At 36.3% G+C, this 23,377-nt stretch overlaps 1 protein-coding gene across 1 annotated transcript in view; it reads right to left on the reverse strand.

Annotated features, from left to right (window-relative positions):
* The window catches only part of LOC136028719 (cartilage oligomeric matrix protein-like), a 136,446-nt gene extending 119,962 nt beyond the window's left edge, over positions 1–16,484 (reverse strand). The window contains exons 1-2 of the mRNA XM_065706587.1: positions 16,446–16,484; positions 12,901–13,132 (exon numbers count right to left, since the gene is read on the reverse strand). Coding sequence (XP_065562659.1) covers positions 12,901–13,129 — 229 coding nt within the window. The 5' untranslated portion in view covers positions 13,130–13,132; positions 16,446–16,484. The remainder of the gene's footprint in view (positions 1–12,900; positions 13,133–16,445) is intronic.
* Between the last annotated feature and the right edge of the window lie 6,893 nt (positions 16,485–23,377).

Raw genomic sequence — 23,377 nt, forward strand, 5'->3', positions numbered from 1 at the left:
CAAGATTCTGGTTTTCACAAATACATGAGGGTGAAAACCGTGGTAGGACAAGTCAGTTCGGGGGCTATTTGGTTGTTTTGCAAGTGTTAATATGTATTTGTCTCATGGGCAATAACTATCACGAGGATACCATAAACAATTTATGGTAGGCACGACACTTCACCTGGGTAGGAAATTCAAAGGGCCAAAACCCTACAGGCAAGTGTGTATTCTCCTGATGAGCCCTTGTGTTGGGTGGTAGCTTTTGAATTATTTGTTTGATTTATAATCTTAAGCATTTAGTTTGTGAAGACTTATGCTTACTGACTACTATTCTTTGCGGTTGAATATGTGAGGCTATGCTGTTTGACCTACGTAACTAGATGGCTAAGTAGGGTTAAGGCCCTGTTCGAGTACTTACCAATATCAATTGGTAAAGTAGGAAAACAGTCTTCCTTTCTCTCTCCGTATTTCTTTTTTTGTTTTCGTTTTTTATGTTTGGTTGTGGGGTGTGTGTTGGTTTCTGCGTTAGTGCTGTTGCATTGGTGATTTCTTCATTCACTATATTGAAAAAGAAAATACAGCTTAATGCCTTTTATAATGATTTTCGTACTAGGTGGATCAAATCCGTTTTAGTTTGGTCATAGAATTAAATAGAGGCAGATACGCTCCAGGAGTAATTTAATTGTTTTAATTTTTATTTCCAGTATTTAATTGAAACAATTATTATCCTATTTATCATTTAAATGCCTAATAAGTACAGATAACGTCCTATTCCATGTATTATGGATTCACATGCTAATTCAAAAATGCAAAACTCCCTCTATATGTAATACCATGATGACTTCTTGGGATTTTCGTTTTTCCGAATACTTCTTTTAACCAGATCCAAAAAAAAATTAGACATAAATGTGCTAAGAATTAAAACAAATGAGTTGCATTTCAAAAAACATCAGCACTACCTGTGGGATATTTATTCTTGCATCAGTATGCTGTATGAAATGTCTGCTGTGAATAAAATAAAGTGAATATGTTTTTCTCATAATTTAGGAATTATAAGTGCACATATAAGCAGTACTAACACTTTCTCTTTTTCTATTGTTTTCGATTTTGTCATACACCACCAGGAGACCGAGCTATGCTTTTTATGGGAATCATAGACATAAAAATGATTTTCAGTATAATCCTCCTCTAGAAATGTGTACCATGATTTATATAAGAAACACATTTGTGATACTTTTATAAAATTCATTTGTTAAACAAGGACACAAAGGGGGAGGTAATCTTCAAACTCTAAGATTTAATGTTACCTTCCAATCGGCATCTCTGGCAATTTTCCATGAAATACTCGTTTCTGCCACAATGATGCCAAGAACTGTTCAGATTTTTTGAACATTCCTTGTAGAACTATACTCAACGGATAATTTAATAATTCTAAATTTGTTTTTAAATATTCTCAAATTTTAAATACGGTTGCTATTTAAAAGTGGAGAGTATGTCACAATATAATACTACCCAATCTATGCCAACACTTTTACTTGCTCTGTATTTTTACTTAGAAAGCACTATTGCGCTGCCTCTGATTTTTGTTTCGGCTTTATATGACCCGCTGATATCAATATAAATCGGTAAACTCACAACAAATCAATTTAATTAAAAAATTTTAATTAATATTGCACTAAATCTCGTATGCTAAAGGTTTAGCATAACAAATTAAATCTTACATAGTCAAAATCCATTCCAAATTACGAGCAAATAAATAGTGCGATACCTAAGGCTATTAGGAAAGATCTTGCTTTAAATATGAATTTGAGCATTCTGGGCTGGGTTTGGGGATTAGGGAAAGTGGAGGGAGAATATCAACTGCAAAGTTAGTGGTGAATCTGGCAGAAAAAAGTGGAGCGTATGGAGCACAGACTTTCGTCCACCCTTAAGCTTAATTATGTTATGCTACTGTCGTTTGCTGGAGCTCCTTACTAACAATTTTAGTAAAAGCCAAGCACCGGCACTTATATTAAAGATTTTTTAATGTCTTTTTATTGTTTATAACATATTGAGTAATGTTTTTAAATTTATAAAGTAATGTATTCGATAAATAGTTACTTTTCTTCACTACTGCTTGAATAGTACCTACTTCAATAGCCCCCCAATACAAATACTATAGCTACACCCCTAGTTCCAGGCGATTTTTTAAATATTCTCTGACTTATTTTAAAAACTTATATTTCACAGCTAAAATTCGTTTAGGTAATAGTTATAATCCCTGAATCAGTAAAAATTAGCAATTTTTCTCACTTGCCGTTTTCAAACTTTTTTTTTTTTAAATTTTCTGCTATTATGGACCTTGATTTGTTCCCTACTACGTCCCAGCCACCGCTGCATAAGAAAAATCTGATTTACAACTGCGTACATCAGTCGGTTCTACAGGGGCATTTACTGCAACGAGAGATACCTTCTTTTTCTTAGTAAAAAAGTATCAGTTTATACTCTTAATGCTTTCCCACTCCCATCATTCCTTCACCCAATCCTGCACCCCATTCTTTTTGCTTTGATAAAGGTATTCTATATTACCTTATTTTAAGTTTTCAGCCTATGGAATATCCGCGTCTAAAACTCCTGATAAGTTTAGTTATAAGATTTCAAATACATAAACCATAAGATAATCAAAGCCATAATCAAATAAATCAAAGCCATAATCAAAGCCATAAGATCATTCTGATAGCTGTTTTCGAATGTTAAAATGTTCAATTTGTAATTTTCATATCCTGTAAATCATCTCATCAAAATTTTTGTGGCCTCAGGAAAATGAAAGGTCCCAGAAGTATTGGGGGAAGGGGATTACTACCTCCAGTCTGAATCTCTAATCCTACCTTTCAAATAAAGCACATAAAATGAAGCAATTTAAAGTAAGTAAATCAGCTAAAAACAGGACAATAAGATATATTTAGGATAGCCTGTATAGGATCCTAATAAGATCCTAGTAATCGAAGGATCCTATAAGGATCCTAGGATTACTAGGATTACTAGGATTACCTAGGATTACTAGGATTAGTAGGATTACTAGAATTACTAGGATCCTAGTACTCCTAAGATTATCTTGGTCAAAACTAGATTTCCCACACTTTGCGATGGTCTCTTATCAGCAAGAGTCGAGATCCTTTGCGAGGCATCTTCAGCCTTACATCTTAAATCCCAATCATTAGGTGCCTACAGAAATTTTGCCACTACAGGAAGACAAACCCACTTGCAAGAAATAGGGAAGTATAAATACCGTTTGAAAAACACACCTTTTTCTTTTTTTGCCCATTAGGAAAGCTTTTGGTTTCTTATTCAGTTAAACAGTAAACGTTTTAAAGTATCAAATATAAGAAAACAGTTTTTTTTAACCAAAAGTAAGGGGCGACATTAAAAGTGACGAACATAAATTATTCCAAATATGAAAAGGGCAGTCCCCTCCTCAACGCCCCGCTCTGTACGCTATGGTTTTTATTGTTTTAAAAAGTAGATTTGTGAAAAGAGTCAAACTTTAGTGTAAAGAGTGAGTCATTGAGGAGGGGATATCCCCTTTCATATATCAAATAATTTCTATTGGTTTTAAGTTTTAATGTGGCTAAAAAAACTTGTTTTTTTAATTTCTGAACATTTTTGAATTAAAACAGGTTTGATTTTGGCTTACTGCACATGAATAATTAAAACTAAAGTTTCGTATTAATTTTAGTTTTTGTTTTGCTAAATGGCTTTCTCAAAGTTTTTATCGGGCAATTTTGAGAAAAAAGAGGCGGGAAAGGGGCCTAGTTACCCTGCAAATTTTTTTATTACTTAAAAAGGCCATTAGAACTTTCAATTTCATTTACGAACTCTTTTTGTAGCAAATATACTTAACTTATAAATTAACTTATGTAAAGAACTTTTATATTCTTTTTTTTATTATGTATATAAGGGGGGACCCCCCTTGTCAATACCTTGCTCTTTACACTAAAGTTCAAATTTTGCTGTAACTTACAAATTAACTTAGGTAATAAACTTCTATGCTCGTATATTCTTATGACGTATATGAGCGGATTTTCCTCCTCATGAATGCCTCGCTCTTTACAATAAAGTTCAAATTTTGTTCCATCATACAGTTTGTGGTAACAAACTGTAGTAAGGAGCAACCCGGCTCAATAGCAATTAAAACTATAAAACACGGATTTTGATATCAATAGTTACATCAAAAGAATCATATTTTAATACTAATTTTAAATATATAAGTTTCATTCAGCATAGTTTTACCCATCAAAAGTTACGAGCCTGAGACAATTTACCTTATTTCAGAACATAGGGAGAAACACCCCAAAAAGTAATGTGATTATGAAAATCACACCATCAGATTCAGCGTATCAGAGAACCCTATAGTAGAAGTTTCAAGCTCCTATCTATAAAAATGTGGAATTACACATTTTTTTGCCATAAAACAGATCACGGATCCGCGTTTATTTTATCTATTTTTTTTTCATGGGTGATTGTATCAACTTAGTGGTCCTAGAATGTCGTAAGAGACCTCATTTTAACGGAGTTAAAAGTTCTATAGCCCTAATTAAGCTACTGAAAAATTAGAGGTTTCCTAGGCCCCCTCCCACGCTCATTATTTCCCCAAAGTCTCAAAATCAAAATTCTGAAATAGCCATTTTATTCATTATAGTCGAAAAACCTAATAACTATGTCTTTTTGGATGACTTACTCCCCACTATCCCCGTGGGAAGGGCTGCAAGTTCCAAACTTTGACCGTTATTTGTATATACTAATTGCTATTGGGAAGTGTACAATCGTTTTCAGGAGGATCTTTTTTGGACTGGGAAAAATTGAAAGGGGGGAAGTTACGTGGGAGGATCTTTCCATGAAGGAAATTGTCTTAGGGGAAGATAATTTCAATGAAGGGGGCGCAGGACTTTCTAGCATTATTTAAAGAAACAATGAAAAAATAAATATGAAAAGTTTTTTCAACTGAAAGTAAGGAGCAGCATTAAAACTTAAAACAAACAGAAAATATTACGCATACGAGGGAGTCACTGCTCGTAATACCTCGCTCTTTACGCTAAATATTTTTAGTAAGTTCGGCTATTTATTCTATGGCCTTTGTGATTTTGGGGTCATTCTTATGGAATTGGACAAAATTCAAGTTTTAGTGTAAACAGCGAGATATTGACGAGGGGGTGAGCCCCCTCATATATGTAATAAAAACAGATGAATATAGAAATTCGTTACGTAAGTTAATTCGTAAGTTAAGTATATTTTTACTAATGAAAACGTTCGTAAGAAATTAAAAGTTCTAGTTGCCTTTTTAAGTTATCAAAGATTGGAGGGCTACTAAGCCTCCTCCCCCACTCCTATTCTCTCAAAATTTGAGAAAAAATCTTCCAATTAAAACTATGAGAAAGCCATTTAGGCCAAAACAATAATATTCAAATTTCGTTTTAATTATCTATGTGCGGAGAGCCAAAATCGAAACATGCTTTAATTCAAAAACGCTCAGAAATTAAATAAAAAAAAAAGTTTTTTTAACTGATTAAATAAAAAAACAATTTTTTTTAACCGGAAAGTAAGGAAAAACATTAAAACTGAAAACGAACGGAAATTATTTCGTATATGAAAGGGGCTGCTTCCTCATCAACGCCCCGCTCTTTAGGCTAAAGTATGACTCTTTCTTTTAACTATACTTCTTACAACAGTAGAAAACTTTAGTGTAAAGAGCGGGGTGTTTATGAGGAAGCAGCTCCTTTCATGTACGAAGTAATTTCAGTTCGTTTTGAGTTTTAATGTCGCTCCTTACTTTCCGTTAAAAATTTGTTTTTTTTTATCTAATTTATGAACGTTTTTGAATCAATGCATGTTTTGATTTTGGCTCTCTGCAGATGAATAATTGAAACGAAATTTGTATTTTTATATTTTTTGGCTAAATGGTCTTCTCATAGTTTCAATAGAATGATTTTGAGAAAAAAAGGAGAGTGGGAGGAGGCCTAGTTGCCCTTCGAGTTTTTGGTTACTTAAAAAGGCAACTAGAACTTTAAATTTGTTACGAATGTTTTTATTTGTAAAAGATATAAGTAACTTACAAATTAGCTTACGTAACGAACTTCTGTAATCTTATGTTTTTATTACGTATATGAGGGGTTTTACCTCCTCGTCAGTCCCTCACCCTTTTCAGTAAAGCTTAAATTTTGTCCCAATCCCTTAAGAATGACCCCTGAATCACAAAAGCCGTAGAATATATAGTTGAAATTACTAAAAATACTTTGGCGTAAAGAGCTAGGTATTAGGACGAGGTGAGCCCATCATATGCGTAATAATTTCTGTTCGTTTTAAGTTTTAATGCTGCTCCTTACTTTCAGGTGAAAAACTTTTTCATATTTATTTTTTCATTGTTTTTTTTTTTAATAAACTAGAAAATCATTAGCTCCCATCATGGGAATTTTCTTCCCCTGTGACAAATTCCTCCAAGGAAAGCTCTCCCAACATATCCCCCTCTTCTCAACACCTCCCCTCAACCAAAAAATCCCCCTGAAAATGTCTGTACACTTCCAAATAACCATTACTATATGTAAGCACTGATCAAAGTTTGTAGCTTGTAGCCCCTCCCACGGGGACTGTGGGGAAGTGAGTCGTCCCCAAAGACATAGTTACAAAGTTTTTTGACTACGCTGAATAAATTGGCTATCTCAGGATTTTGATTCGGTGACTTTGGGAAAATAATTAGCGTTTGAGGGGGCTAGGTGCCCTCCAATTTTTTTGGTCACTTGAAAGGGCACTAGAACTATTCATTTCCGTTAGAATGAGCCCTGTTGCAAGATTCTAGAGCTAATGGATCGGTACGATCACCATTGGGGAAAAAAAACAAACAAACAAATAAGCACGCATCCGTGATCTTCCTTCTGGCAAAAAATTCCACATTTTTGTAAATAGGAGCTTGAAACTTCTACAATTAAGTTTTCTGATACGCTGAATCCGATGGTGTGATTTTCGTTAAGATTTTATGACTTTTAGAGGTAGTTTCCCCTATTTTCTGAAATAAGTCAAATTTTCTCAGGCTCTTAACTTTTGATGCGGAAGACTAGACTTGATGAAACCTATATATTTAAAATCAACATTAAAATGCAATTTTTTTATGTAGTTATTGGTATCAAAACTCCATTTTTTAGAGTTTTATTTACTATTAAGCCAGGTCACTCCTTAATGCAGTTCGTTACCACGAATTATTTGGTAGTAAGGAATGACATTAAAACTTAAAACCAAAAGAAATTACTCTGTATATGAAAGAGGCTTTTCCTCCTGAAACGCCCCGCTCTTGACGCTAAATTTTGACTCTTTCTCTTAACTCCACTTTTTAAAACAGTAAAGAAATTTAGCGTCAAGAGTGGGGCGTTGAGGATGGAAAACCACTTTCATATACGGAGTACCTTCTGTTCGTTTTAAGTTTTAATGTCGCTTCTTACTATCAGTTAAAAAAAAGTTTTTTTTTAATTTCTTGAAGAATGACTGATGAACAAACGCCACTTTGTTAAAATAAATAGCTCTGTTGAAATTACTAAAAACACTTTATCGTAAAGAGTGAGGTATTGAGGAAAAGACGAGCCCTGTCATATACGTAATAATTTCTGTTCATTTTAAGTTCCTCCTTACTTTTAGCTGAAAAAACATGCTTTTGGTTTAATTTCTCACCATTGTTTTTTAACAATGCTGGAAAATTTTGCGCTCCCTTTATTGAAATTCGTTTCCCCCATGGAAAGATCCATGGAAAGGCCGTCTCAAATAATCTTCTCCCCCCAACCCTCCCCCACCACCCTAGAAGATCCTCCTGAAACCTTAAATGTGAACAATAGGCAAAGCTTCCGGGGACTGTGGGGGATTCAGTCGTTCTCAGAGACATATTTATTAGACTTTTGACTATACTGAATAAAATGGCTATTTTAAAAATTTTGACCTGGTGACTTTGGGAAAAAAATGATCGTGGGAGGGGATCTAGTTGTCCTGCACTTTCTTATCACTAAAAAACGCCACCATAACTTTTACTTTCCATTAAAATGAGCTCTCTCACTGCATTCTAAAACTACTGAATAGCTCAGATCACCCCTAGGTAAAAAAAACACACACATATATATATATATATATATATATATATATATATATATATATATATATATATATATATATATATATATATATATATATATATATATATATATATATATATATATATATATATATATATATATATATATATATATATATATATATATATATATATATATATATATATATATATATATATATATATATATATATATATATATATATATATATATATATATATATATATATATGTATATATATACGTATCTACATATATATATATATATATATATATATATATATATATATATATATATATATATATATATATGTATATATATACACTAGCTATTGGGGTGGCGCTTCACGCCACCCCAACACCTAGTTGGTGGGGCGCTTCGCGCCCCCCCAAGCCCCCCCGCGCGCGTAAGTCGTTACGCGCCATATTAGTTACGCGCCATTGTAGTTGTGTCCCTGTGTCCCACCTGTGAATAGATATATATATATATATATATATATATATATATATATATATATATATATATATATATATATATATATATATATATATATATATATATATATATATATATATGTTGCATATAAATAGATTTTCAGGTTTACTGACTCTTGAACATGCAACATATAATTGTCCATGGGAAAAACAATCCGTATTCAGATCTATACCTCATTATTCTAATGATGTGTCCCTGTGTCCCGGTCGTCATTTACATTCCCTGTGTCCCGGTGTCCTGGTCGTCATTTGTGTCCTGGTGTCCCGGTCTTTAATTTCTATTCGAACAATCCCTGTGTCTCGGTCGTCATTTATATATCCCGCCTGTGCCCCCGGCGTCCCCGTTGTAGTTGTGTCCCTGTGTCCCGGTTGTCATTTATATTCCCTGTGTCCCGGTCGTGATTTGTGTACGGGTGTCCCAGTCTGTAATTTCCCTTTGAGGTTCCTAGTCGTCATTTATATCCCCTGTGTCCCGGTCGTCATTTGTGTCCCGATGTCCCGGTATGTAATTTCATCAGTTGACAAACATGACGTCAGTCGACAAACAACTTCATGACGCATACAGCTCAATCCTTATAATTACGTCAGTCGACAAACATGACGTCAGTCGACACACAAACATGACGTCACTCGACACACACACACACAGACAACTTATTTTTATATGTGATTTTCCTTCCGGTAAAAAATACAAAATTCCTAACTTCAAACCACTACAGCGGGGGTTTTTCTGATGCGCTGAATCTGATAGTTCAATTTACATTAAGCTTCTGTGGCTTTTAGAGGATATCCCCCCTTTTTTCAAAAATAAGGCCAATTTTCTTAGGCTAGTGCTTTTGATGGGTAAGACTAAACTTGATGAAACTTGTATAATTGAAATCAGCATAAAAATTCAATTATTTTCATTTATATATTGGTATCAAAAGAGTCAGTTGCTATTGAGCCGGGTCGCTTGTTTCCACGAACTGTTTGAAATATGCGTTGACTGTCTTTTTTCAACTAAATTGACATTTTACGCTAATTGTTGTTTGTTTCAATTAAAATGTGGGGACAAAGTAAATTATTACCAGGTTTTACTTCCCAACTAGATTTTACTTTATTTGAAGCTTCTCCTTTCTTATTCGAGGTTTAAATACAAAGTCAATATGTTAATATTGCTATAGATTTTCATGCCACTTGGCATCTACCAAGAGGCATATAGCAATCATAAATTATGTAGGTCGGTCTGTCTGTTGGGCGATTTGTCTGTCGGTCGGTCCGTCTGTCCCAGTTTTACTAGTTTAGGTACTTCCAGGTAAGCTAGGACGATAAAATTCGGCAGGCGTATCAGGAACCAGACCAGATTAAATTGGAAATCGTCGTTTTCCCAATTTGATCAACTGGGAGGGAGTGGGGGATGGTTAAATCGGAAAAAAAGAAAAAATGAGGTATTTTTAACTTACAAGCCGGTGACCGGATCGTAATAAAATTTGATTTTTGGAAGGATATCGTGTCTCAGAGATGTTTTTTTTAAATTTTGAATGGATCAGATGACATTGGGGGGAGTTGAGGGGGAGCCTAAAATCTTGGAAAATGGCTAACGTGGGGTGATCGGGATGAACCCCGGTAGAAAAAATAAACACAAGTCCTAGATACGTGATTAACATAACCAGAATGAATCCGCTCTCTTTGGATGAGCTAAGGGGAAGGGGGGGGGGCTAATCATGAAAAATTTGAAAAAATGAGGTATTTTTAAATTACGAAGGAGTGATCGGATCTTAATGAAATTTCATATTTGGGAGGACTTCGAAACTCAGCTCTTTTATTTTAAATCCTGACCGGATCCGGTGTCATTAGGGGGGGGACCGGGAATCTTGGGAAACACTTAAAGTGGAGAGATCAGGATGAAACTTGGTTGGAATAATTAGCACAATTCCAAGATGCATGACTGACATAACCAGACCAGATCCGCTCTCTTTGGCTGAGTTGGGGGGGGGGCGGAGCAATTTGGAAAAATCAGAAAAATGAGGTATTTGTAACTTACCAAAGGATGATCAGATTTGAATTAAATTTGATATTTAGAAGGATCTTTTGCTTTAAAACTCTCATTTTAAATCCCGCCCAGATCCAGTGACATTGGGGGGAGTCGGAGGGGGGAGCCATAATTCTTGGAAAACGTGAAAATCGGGGTATCTTATGAATGGGAGATCGGATCTTAATGAAGCTTGATATATAGAAGAATTTTACGCCTGATATGCTCCATTTTCAATCCGAACCGGATCTGGGAACATAAGAGATTTATTGGGGGAAAACTGAAATCTAGGATACCGAAAATCTTCGAAAACGTTTAAAGTGGAGAGATCAGAATGAAACTTATTGTAAAGATTTACCATAAATTATAGATACATGATTGACATAATTAGAACGGATCTGTTCTCTTTGGAGGAGCTGGGGTTGTTAATTTGGTAAAATTAGAAAAATTGAGGTATTTCTAATGTAAGAATGGGTTATCAGATCTTAATGAAATTTAATACATAGAAGGATATCGTTTCTCATAGCTCTTATTTTAAATCCCAACAGGGTATGGAAATTTGGGAGGAAAAACCTAAAATCAGGGAAAACACTTGGAGTGGGGGGATTAGGATGAAACTTGGTGGGTAGAATAAGTAAATGTCATAGACACGTGGTTGATGTAACCAGAATGGATCCCCTCTCTTTGGGGGATTTTGGGGGGTCCAGTGCTTTGGCGAATTTGGTGCTTCCGGACGTGCTAGGACGATGATAATTGGTAGGTGTTTCAGGGACCTGCACAAATTGACTTGATAAAGTCTTTTTCCCCAATTCAACCATCTGGGGGGCTGAAGAGAGAGGAAAAATCTGAAAAATGAGGTATTTTTAACTTACGAGTGGGTGTTTGGATCTTAATGAATTTTTAATATTTAGAAGGATCTCGTGTCTCAGAGAATTAAATCCGGACCGGCATTAAGTCTCTGACTTTCCTTTTAAATCAATCTATTGACTTTTAGAATTTAGCTAGAGCTCTTACCAAATAAGCTATTGGCTCTTCCGACCTCGTCACAAGTGCCATATGAGCTCTTAGTTCGTGTTATTTCATGTTACTTCATTTCATCATCACCCAAATGCGTAGCATAAGTAACAAAATGCAAACAAAGCGAGAACCAAATTTCAGCTCCCCGTCAGCACTAGTTCAAACTTATTTCTAGGCCTTGGGTTGACCTGCGTCTGACAGGGCTTGATTTAAGTGGTATTTAGGTTACGTTAGTATTCAGCTAAATGGAAACTGATTTAAACGAGATTCATTTAAACAAGGGTCCGTTAGATTGTTTGAGGTGTATTGGGATTCGGGTAAATTGTTTCTTAGGTTGTACATGGACTGAGTTCCACTGGGGTCCAGTTAAACAGGGTTTAAGTCACACGAGAATGCAATTACGTGGGGGTTCAGTTAAATGGGACTGAGATACAGACGGTTTATTTAACTGATTATTAAGTTAACAAGTGCACAATACCACAAATGTTCACTTATGCGAAAGCACAGCTCCATGAGACTGGAGTTTCTTGGGTATCCGTTTGTTCTATTTTTAAAGTAGTCTTTGTTATAATGGTGATCTTTTCCCTTTTTTTCAAAATTACGAGGGATAAAAGCAAATAGCTTTAAATAAAGATTTTTTCACTGAAGTGTAAATTATATTCTGGCTTTTAGAAGCCACGGTAGGTGTCCAGCCAACTTTTCTTATTTTTCGCTTGTGTTAGTTTGATTCGGCTATTTATTGCATTTTCTGCTCGATTGGAGTTTCATTTCCTCATTCATTGTGATTTAAAGTAGTTTTACACTTGAAACCCTAATTTTTGTTCATCTTTGTTTTAATGTTGCTCTGAAATTTTCTTTGAAAAACTTCGTTCGCGAAAAAATCTCTATAAATGTAACTTAAGAAAAAGTATCTTAAGATTATTTTTAAGGTAATTATTCCCACATCCCCCGTATAAAAAAAAGAAAAACTGGTTTAAAAATTTTTTGTTTGGAATTTATACAATACAATTTTAAAAGAATTGAACTCGCGTTTTTTTCTTTCTCTTTTTGCCAAAAAAATGTATACGCTTCCATATCACCATGTTATTTGAATCTAATCATTATTTGTTTGTCAGTTTTGATGCATTTGATTTTGTTTTGTTTACTTTTTTGTGACTTTTATTATCCTGTTTTGTTGTTTGTGCTGTTTTGTTTTATAACGAAGTTCATTTTGCTTAAATATACTTCAGACAAAAACCCATCTGTTTAAAAGAGAAAAAAAAGGAACGAATACCTCCATCAACATTTTCGCGATAGTTGCATACATTAAGAGTGACGTCAAAGATAAGGTCAGATGGACACGTATGGACATATGGAATCCCATTGGAGCATTGAATGAACTTGCTGCAACACCCAGGAAATGGATAGTATCCATTTACTTCTGGACAGGTATTGGATTCACTAGTATCTTGGCCGATAGCGATTGCCACTGCAGCAAAACAAACTATAGAAGTTTGTTTCATATCCTAAAAAAAAGTATTCTCTTTCAGAAACAGTATCAGGTAGAAGAATCTTTGGACAGTGACCAAAGAGTTACTTACTCTCCTTCACTTCGTACACAATGAAACCAATATTTTTGTTGTGTATTAACTTGTCTGGTAAAATAGAAAAAGAAATTATAGGAAAGAAAAACGTAATAATAGATATTTACTCAACAGTAGTGTATAGCAATGATTACTTAACACTCACACCTTATGGCATAGCCTGCTCAACAACAAAATGTAGAACCTTCTTAATTTGGTCGGCCTAAAAATTGAACTGCCACCACTAACAATGAGAAAATTGCTGCTTTTGGTATCTATAATTTCAATATTGCTGTAACTAGGTATTTGCTGATGGATTTAATTGTAAAATATTTTTCTGGATTATATCAAAGATTATCTAGCTCATCAATTAATATATTTCTATTCGAAACTCCGAGTATTAGAGAAATAAATTTGATGCATTTTGATGCAATGAGAAGGAAACCAGTAATCTTGCAGAAAAAATATTTATAATATCCTAGCTCGTGGCAGTGGCAGATCGAAGGTGCTGGAGCAACTGGGAGGGGAAAATTTTCATTTCGTAAATCCGAACTTCTTTAGGGTATCGAAATGATATTAAATACCTTAAAATACCTTAAATACCTTAAATCGCGTTTACAGCGAAATAAGTTGGACTGCATCCTCCTGTAGAACATCTCACTGTTGAATTGATGAGGTGACACAATTAGTGGGTGTGATGGGGTGTGGCGTCTCACTGGTACTTCCATTCCGCGTTTCTCCACTAAAAATCAGCTGCATTTTTGAAAGAATTAATCGATTCACCAGTGATAGTCTCATTGGAAAGACTGTTCCAAGTTGAGACAGCACGTATCGAGAAAAAGTTCGTCCTCTCTCTGCGTCTGGAGAGCTCCTGTTGCAGATTTATTGATTGGCCTCGTGTCATAGTGGCAAGGGAGGGAGTAAAAAAGAAGTTAGCCATGTTGTTTTGGTACATTTTCTTGACAAAAATGACATCTCCTCTGTGCCACCGGTAAACCAATGTGGGTATCTTCAGGCGACGCAGACGTTCAGTGTAGGGAAGCTTTTGGTGTCGGGCACAAAGCTTAGTTGCTTTTCTCTGTACGCTCTCTAGGGCTGCCACACCTCCCTTATATTGAGGATTTGTAACGGGGCAGCCAGACTCCAAATGTGGTCTTACAAGAGCTTTATATAATTTTCTCAATATCAGAGGATGGCGCGATTATATGGTTCGTTTAATTAGTCCCAGGGCTCTGTTGGCCTTTGCAACTTGTTGCATAGTGTGCTCATGGAACTTAAACTTCCTGTCAACGATCACTCCTAAGTCTCGTTCACTCTAAACAGCCTCAACTTGGATACGTGTGCCAGATTTATCCAGCATAAAATATGAAATCTGATTGTTGTGGGGACCCATGTGAAGGACTTTGCATTTTGATGGGTTGAACTACATCATCCAGGTGGAAGCCCATAAGGAGAGACTATCCAAGTCATTTTTCAGGGTTCCATCGGCAATTCCAATTAGTTTGCTGTCATCAGCATAGAGAGCGATGGGGTTTTGTAAAACATCCTCACAATCATTAATATATATAGAGAAGAGGGTGGGGCCAAGGATGCTTCCCTGGGATACCACGCTTATAACTGGTGCAGACTCTGAAAATATGGGGTCTCTATTGTCAGAGTAGACCATGACCTTCTGGATTATTTTTTTTTTCTGTGATATTTTTCTGGTTGTCAGGTTACTTCCCAACGTTTTCTTGTTTATTACTAATCCACACCTGTGTGTCTAAAGTTTTTTGGTGTGCATTAGGGGTGAGGGAGATAATTTTAAGTGAAATAATTTAGACATACAAAAATTTTGCTTAGGTTTTGAAAACCTTAAAATCTTCTTTAGAAAAATAGTTACTCTTTCTTAACTGTCGAGGTTAACCCACCTCCAAAATTAGCGTATTTTTACAGCATGGATTTCTAGGTATCGTTTGAAAAACGATCAGAAATTAAATAATTTTTTTTAACTGAAAGTAAGGAGTGACATTAAAACTTAAGGTGAACAAAAATTATTCTGTATATGGGGGTGCTGCCCCAATGCTGCTTCTTCAATAAATTTAAAATAAAAACTGGCAAAGATTAGTTTAAGAAAACGCAATTTTTTGACGGAAGTAAAGAGTGAAGTTGAAACGTAAAGCGAACAAAAATTATTGCTTCACAGTCTATCTAACGCATATGAATAAATCTAGTACAAAAAAAAACGAATCATCTTATTTTCCTGTGTTTCTAGGATTATAGAAGACTAGCGTTTTACTAAAAAGCACAAAACAATATAAGAGTTTTGGTACAGTAAAAGTAAATCGATAAAGGCCACTGTGTATAATACATAAATAAAGCATTTTTTTTTAGTGATACTGGTGAGACCAAAATGTTACCTTATAAATCAATCCAATATTTCTGTATGCTGTTCAGTGACTTTGCGACTATTAAAAAGTGTTAATTTTTTGGTTTATATTCTTAACATGATTTTAATTGTATACTAAAAGTTACATATCACCGCTGGAGTAAGACTATGAAAACCTTTATAGATTAGTTTGTTGTTGTCAGGCTAAGAACTCACTTTAACTAATAAATCAGCATTCTTGTTTTTTATGCTTGGTTTTTGTGTTTTAAGTAAAGCCGTAGTTTTCCATTGTGCAACTACAGAAAAGAGAATAATGAGGACTTTTTTTTCCCAAGACAGTGAACCAACAAAACCTATTTGAATATTTCGGCCTAAGGGCCGTCTTCAGCAAAGAAAATAATAAACAATAAAACACTTACAATCAAATTTTTCGGTTAAAAATCCATTCTTTTTTTTATAAGATAGCCTTGGCATCATTACTTCTTAACGAAAAGTACAGCCAAGACTGTGTGATAAAAGCTAACATTTTACAAGCTTAAAAGGTTCATTCATTTAACTAAGTGTATTTATTAAAAATTGGAATAATTTCTTATTGCGAAAATAAATAAAAAAAGTTTTTTAAATGAAAGTAAGGAGCGACATTAAAACTTAAAACGAACAGAAATTACTCCGTATATGAAAGGGGCTTTCCCTTCTCAACGCCCCGCTCTTTACGCTAAAGTTTGACTCTTTCTCTTAACTCTACATTTTAAAACAGTAAAAAACTTCGTAATTGAAGATGGATTAAAGTCTTAGGTACAATTGTTTTTTAAAGTCAGCAATACAGTTTGGTAGCAATGTGCTTACATCGTAAATCTAATCTCTATACGAAAATTAAAAATTACTCACTAATTTATTAGATGAACTGCCAGTTTTTAGTCTTATTACTGTTTGTTGCATTAAAAACGAAGCCGTATATATTTAGGTGACTTATCTAAACTGATGCTATCACAATATCATAAACATATAAAAATATAGAACAAAAAGAACTGCCGCAAGCAACTTTTTTATGCAATTGCCATAAAAGTTTTCTTAAGTTTGAGGTTACAACTATTAAAGGGTCATTTTTATGGTTGTGGATTTTTAAGTTTCTTTTGTCTGACTGACTTGTCTAACAAGATTAAACAAGAAACGATATACATAAATATGATGGAGACAGGGAGGAAACTCGTTTTGTTTCCTTTAACAATAGAGAGAGAAAAAGAAGAAGAAATTACACCTCAATAACTCACACGGAGTACATAAAAAGAGAGAAAAAGAGAGAGAGAGAGAGAGAGAGAGAGAGAGAGAGAGAAGTAGAAAAAAATCGACTCCTGGAGACACGGATGGGACTTATAAACTAATTTATAAATAAATCACTTTACATTCAGTCCCCGCTACTATAGGCAAAAAGAACTATCACTTTCATCTTCTTTTTATATGTATAGAGTGATGAGGACTCAGTTATTAAATCAAGTAGTTTATGTTTATTGGCAATCTCAGGAAGTTGATATCTTAAACTTAGTCTTGACCTCTCATTTTTAATAAAAAGAAAAAGAAACTTATTCCTTGCTCTTGATAAATGGCTATGTTTATTTTCAACCAAGAGTTTCATCTTATTGAAAAAATTATCCCTACATTGGATTTCTAAAAAACATATGCCTATATTAAGGTGAAATATTTGTTGTAAATGAAGAATATCAAGAAATGAAAAAGATGTTTTAGTTTCAGATAGTTCTTATGTCTTCCCAGGGTGTGTTAAAAAAAGCTCCAGGATTCTATTACCTGGTTTTGGACAATTTGGAGTCTTCGTAAATGTGAATTTAATGTCAACATCCAATCGGTCGAGCAATATTGAAAATAGTATTCCACTAATGAAAAATATAATTTTCTCATTATTTGGTAAGAGAATAGGAACTTTACTCTAGGCAAACAACCGAGATTCCTGGACATTGTTGCCTCAGGCTTATTAATATGCGCCTTAAAAGACAGATTTGAGTCAATGTAGATATCTAAATATCTAAATACATTCATTCTTTTTATGGGGGAAGCTCCAATACTAATAGTTTTGAATGACACATGCTTCACTGCTCTCAAACTTCTCCCAAAAACAACAAATTCTGACTTCTCTAGGTTAGGTATTAATCGATTAGTATGAAACCAAGAATTTATATTAAAAGCAACAGTTTCGAGGGCCATTCGTAGGTCCTCCTCGTTGCTAGCCTTCAAACTAGTTGCTGTGTCATCTGCAAATAGTATTGGTAATTCATCGTCCGAAGGCATGCATTTTGGAAGGTCATTTATCTATATAAAAAAAAGTAACGGTTACAATACAGACCCTTACGGAACCCTTATATTTTCTAAAGGAAAATATGAGATGATTCCTTTCCAACTTGGACTGTAAAACTTCTTTCTAATAAATAAGATCTCACTAACTAAAGAGCTATACCACGAATTCCTATATTTTCTAATTTATCAAAAAGAATTGCATGGTCTATTGTATCAAAAGGTTTTTCAATGTCAAAAAATATAGTTGCCGCCAAGTAACTATCATCCATAGCATCTGATAACAAATTATGGAAAGCAGCTACTGCTTGCTCCGTTGACCTTCCACGCAAGAAACCAAACTAATTGGGAGAAACAAAACTGTTTTTTACCAGAAATGAAATAAATCTACTCTTTATTATTTTTTCAACAAACAGGTGATAAATTGGCAATAGGTCTGTAATTATTTGGATTATCTTTGTCGCATTTTTTAAACAAAGGTAAAGCCTTAGCTACTTTACGACAAACTGAAAAAAAAAACATTTTTCATGCAAGAATTAAAAATGAATAAAAGCGACTGAAAAAGTACTTCAGCTAATTCTTTAAACAGAGAAGTCGACATTCCGTCATATCCTATCGAAAATCAGTTTTTCAAACTGTTGGATTATCTTTGTCGCATTTTTTAAACAAAGGTAAAGCCTTAGCTACTTTACGACAAACTGAAAAAAAAACATTTTTCATGCAAGAATTAAAAATGAATAAAAGCGACTGAAAAAGTACTTCAGCTAATTCTTTAAACAGAGAAGTCGACATTCCGTCATATCCTATCGAAAATCAGTTTTTCAAACTGGTAAAAGCTTGTTGAAATTCCAAGAACTGGATAGGGTACATAGAAATAGTCTTACCTAATTTATTTTGGATATATTTTCTATGATAATGTGTCCCAGCAGAAATTTGATCCATCAGACCTCATCCGTTAGTTTAACTCCTTCATTAGTTGTAATATGGGATGGAATATTTCTTGTTTTGACATTATTTATTATTTCAGTTATTATTTTCCATGTTTTCCTCAGTGAATCGCATTAACGAGATCTCTTTTGATAATACTTTGCTTCTGCCTCTCTGAGAACAAATATTAGCCAATTTTTATATTTTTTAAAGTTTTTAATATTAATTTCATTTGGATACTGCATCTTCACCTTACATAATCTATTTTTTTTTTCTTTTATGCTGTTTAACAAGCTTTGAGTAACCCATTCCTGAAGCCCTACCTGATTCCAGATGGAAGTCAAAGGTCAAGCTAATCCTGTATACTTCAATGGCGGTGATGGCAGTTGCAGGCAATGAGGCTCGATCTTCCGTCCCTCGGCATCAGAGGAAATCCGTCAGCGTACCTGAAAGCGGTGGAAGGGTGTAAACACCACTGAGTCCCACGCCGAGCGATTTGGTGGCCAACGCACTCCAAGTGGCCCGCACGACTGGGGACCTTGCGGTCAAATCTATTTCCAAGAAACATCGATGGATCTGAGAACTAGAAGAAAAGTTGTAGCGGCTACGGCATCCCCGGCAAGCAACGTGGCGCCCGTATTGGCGCGGGTGTAGAGAACTAAACAAGCTAACCATACTACGGGGCTCCGGGCAGGCGGCGCAACTTTGAATATGGCGGCGAAGTCGAAAAATCCTTTCAACAGCATAAATCTAGAAAAACTTACTACAGTCATTAAACAGGCAAAATCCGGAATAAATGCTGGATGCTGGAAAGTAAAGTCCGTTAAACAAGAAGCCACGTAAGCTTTTCTTGTCCATGAGATAGAAAAGTACAACATAGATATACTTAGCATATCCGAGACCAGAATATCTGGTTCTGGCTCTATCCTTAAAACGACTCCTGAAATGCTACATCAATTCCACTTTTTCTACTCCGGAGTAGAGGATAATTCGGGACTCCACGGAGTTGGTTTTATCATGAACCAAAGAACCAGAAACGCTCTCCTAAAATGGGATTCAGTTTCTTGTAGACTTGCCAGAATCAGACTAAAAGGAAACCCCGCAAATTTGTCGATAATTTCTACCTATGCCTCCACCCGTGACGCTACTGAAACGACCAAGGATGACTTCTATGGCGAAATGCAGCAATTTTCTTCTTCTGTAGCCGCACGTGATTACCTGATTGTTGCTTGAGACTTCAACGCAAGAGTTGGTCCATCTGACCTGACCACCAGACAAATCCTGGGAAAATTGGGACAGGGTCACAGATGCGAGAATGGGAAAAGGTTGGTAAACTGCACTTTGATGAACCACCTTGTTATCACCAATACCATATTTCACCACAAGACTAGCCACCTCTTATCTTGGCATTCAAATGACGGTGTCACCAAGGCCCAAATTGACTTCACTCTCGTACGCCAGTGCTTGAGAAGCTCCGTGAAAGACTCTCGCTCTTACAACGGTGCGGACACACGGCTCCTGAAATGCTACATCAATTCCACTTTTCTACTCCGGAGTAGAGGATAATTCGGGACTCCACGGAGTTGGTTTATTATGAACCAAAGAACCAGAAACGCTCTCCTAAAATGGGATCCAGTTTCCTCTAGACTTGCCAGATTCAGACTAAAAGGAAACCCCGCAAATGTATCGATAATTTCTACCTATGCCTCCATCCATGACGCTACTGAAACGACCAAGGATGACTTCTATGGCGAAATGCAACAATTTTCTTCTTCTGTAGCCGCGCGTGATTACCTGATTGTTGCTTGAGACTTCAACGCAAGAGTTGGTCCATCTGACCTGACCACCAGACAAATCATTGGAAAATTTGGACAGGGTCACAGATGCGAGAATGGGAAAAGTTTGGTAGACTACGCCTTGATGAACCACCTTGTTATCACCAATACCATATTTCACCACAAGCCTAGCCACCTCTTATCTATTCAAATGACGGGGTCACCATGGCCCAAATTGACTTTATTCTCGTACGCCAGTGCTTGAGAGGCTCCGTGAAAGACTCTCGCTCTTACAACGGTGAGGACACAGGCTCACAGTCTGGGTCTGACCACAGGCTCGTTGCAGCGAAAATTTTGCTACGTCTTGCAACTCGAAGAAAAAACAAGCCCAAGGCTGGCTTTGATATCAGTAAACTCAAAGACAAAGAAGTGCGGCAGGCCCTCAACCTTGAACTGACTAACTGGTTTGGCGCCCTCAGCTCTGAGGAAAAACTAACCCCCGATAAGAGATGGGGTACCTTTAAAACTATCATGACAGAGACTGCCGATGAGATCCTAGGCCGAGCAAAAATTAAACGACAACACTGGATAACCTCTAGGACCCTTTCAATAGTCGGTGAGCGAAGACAAAAGATGGGCGTCCCTAAAGAAGAAACACAGAAGCTACGCAGACAGGTAAAACACTTTGTTCGTCTGGACCGCCATCAAATGCTAGAAGATGCTGCCGAGTCATTAGAGAAAGCAGCATGCTCACATGACGCGCGCAAGCTTTTCCAGATCCTGAAGGAATCCGTTGGTAAGAAAGCTGCTGTCTCAAAAATAGCCAAAAACGGATCAGGAAAAATCATTAGTTGTCAGAAAGAACGCTCAGCAAGATGGAAGGATCACTTTCAGATCCTCCTAAACCCATCTCCTTCATCTGCTCATGATGCCTTCCCGCCCTCCGTCCCTAAAGAGCCTTCCAATATCGAGCTGGATACACAGACCACAGCCCAAATACAAAAGGGATCAAGACCCTAAAAACCACAAAGCCCCAGGTGAAGACGGTCTCCCCTCGGAACTATACAAACAATGCCCTGAGGTCACTGCTGAACAGATCCATGGCACTCTCGAAGAAGTGCAGAGGACCAACTCTTTTCCAAAAGATTGGAAGACATCAGTCATCCTCTCTTTCTACAAGAAAGGAGACAAAACCGAATGCAAAAACTACCGCAGAATAAGTCTCATATATATTGCAGTCAAAATGTTTGGGATTATACTCTTGAACCACTTCGAAGGGGTAAAGGAGAAAAGAACTTGAGGAAATCAAGCCGACTCTCGGCCAGGTAGAGGCTGTACTGATAGCATCTTCTCCTTTCGACTCATTATTCAGCAGTTTGAAAGGTACAACCTACCCCTGATCTTGATGTTCCTGGACTTCATTGCCGCCTTCGACCCTGTCACTCGCCAGAAATTTTGGAAGATCCTAGAGAATGACTGAATACCGTTGAAGTTTGTTGAACTGATGAAGGCATACTATGACGCGTCAATGAGTCGAGTTAGAGTATGGCGAAGAAACCGAAGAATTCCTGGCTGAGTTCGGAGTAAAACAAAGGTGTGTCCTCTCTGCGACTCTGTTTAATTATTGCATCGATTGGGTGCTTAAAAATGCTCTGTCGTCTTATCCAGGAGTATCGATTGGACAGAATCTCTCACTGACTGACCTCGATTATGCGGATGATGTTGGCCTCCTGTCAGACCCCGGAGAAGCCCAAAAGATGCTTGACAACATGGTGGCCTGAGGAGACCTGATCGGCTTGAAAGTCAGCATAGAGAAAACTAAATTCATGGCTATTAACCACGACCCAGGACCGTTCTCATTAACTGTCAACCAAGTTCAGCTGGAAAAAAAATCAACCCTTTCACATACCTAGGCTCCAAATTTTGTACTGATGGATCTTCTTACGCTGATATCCAGCTGAAAATACAGAAAGCACAGACAGTCTTTGCCTCCCTTCGGAAACCCTTATGGAATCGCCGCGAAGTCAGTGTCCGAACGAAAGTTCGAATTTACATGGCACTAGTCCGCACAGTTCTCCTTCGTGGATGTGAAACATGGACGGTAAAACTACAGCATGAGAATACACTGAAGGTGTTTGAGCATACTTGTGTGCGAAGAGTTCTCAGAGTACAGCTACGTGACCGTACCTCCAACACGGATATGCGTCGAATATACAATATTCAGAGAGTTGTTGCGCTCACTATTCAAGAACGCCATTTGAAATGGTTGTGCCATGTATTACGGTTGACCTTTGATTACGCCTCGCCAAATACCTATAGTTGAGCTTAATTACTCCTGGAAGAGACGCCAAGGAGGATAGAGGAAGAACTGGTGGGGCCTGACCAAATCAGACTTTGAACCTATCGGAAATTCAGAAAGTTCGTTCCCAGATGGTCAACTCAGTGGCTCGCTTTTGCAGGGAAGCTGGCAGAAGATCGAACATCATGGTCCAAGAAGGTCTCCAGGATCATCGATGCCGGGCGAAGTGGAAACGCCTGATTCTCACCACAAGTACAAGTAGTAAGAGTTACCTATGGCTTACGAGGTAAATCCTGACTTTTTCTTAATACCGAAGGACATACTGTCAAATATTTGGTTAAAGTTAGTATAAAATAAAACAATTGACTGATTCGTGCCTTCAATATTTTACAGATGACTCCTGTCTACATCTCATATTTTTATTTTCATCTCATCTATTTTTTTCTGGTTAATTGACCTCTTACAACTTTTATATGGTCTCTTTTCACGCTCCATTCCTGATCCAGAGAAGTCAG

This window comes from Artemia franciscana, chromosome 7 (genome assembly GCF_032884065.1).
Source record: "Artemia franciscana chromosome 7, ASM3288406v1, whole genome shotgun sequence".
Classification (NCBI taxonomy): domain Eukaryota; kingdom Metazoa; phylum Arthropoda; class Branchiopoda; order Anostraca; family Artemiidae; genus Artemia; species Artemia franciscana.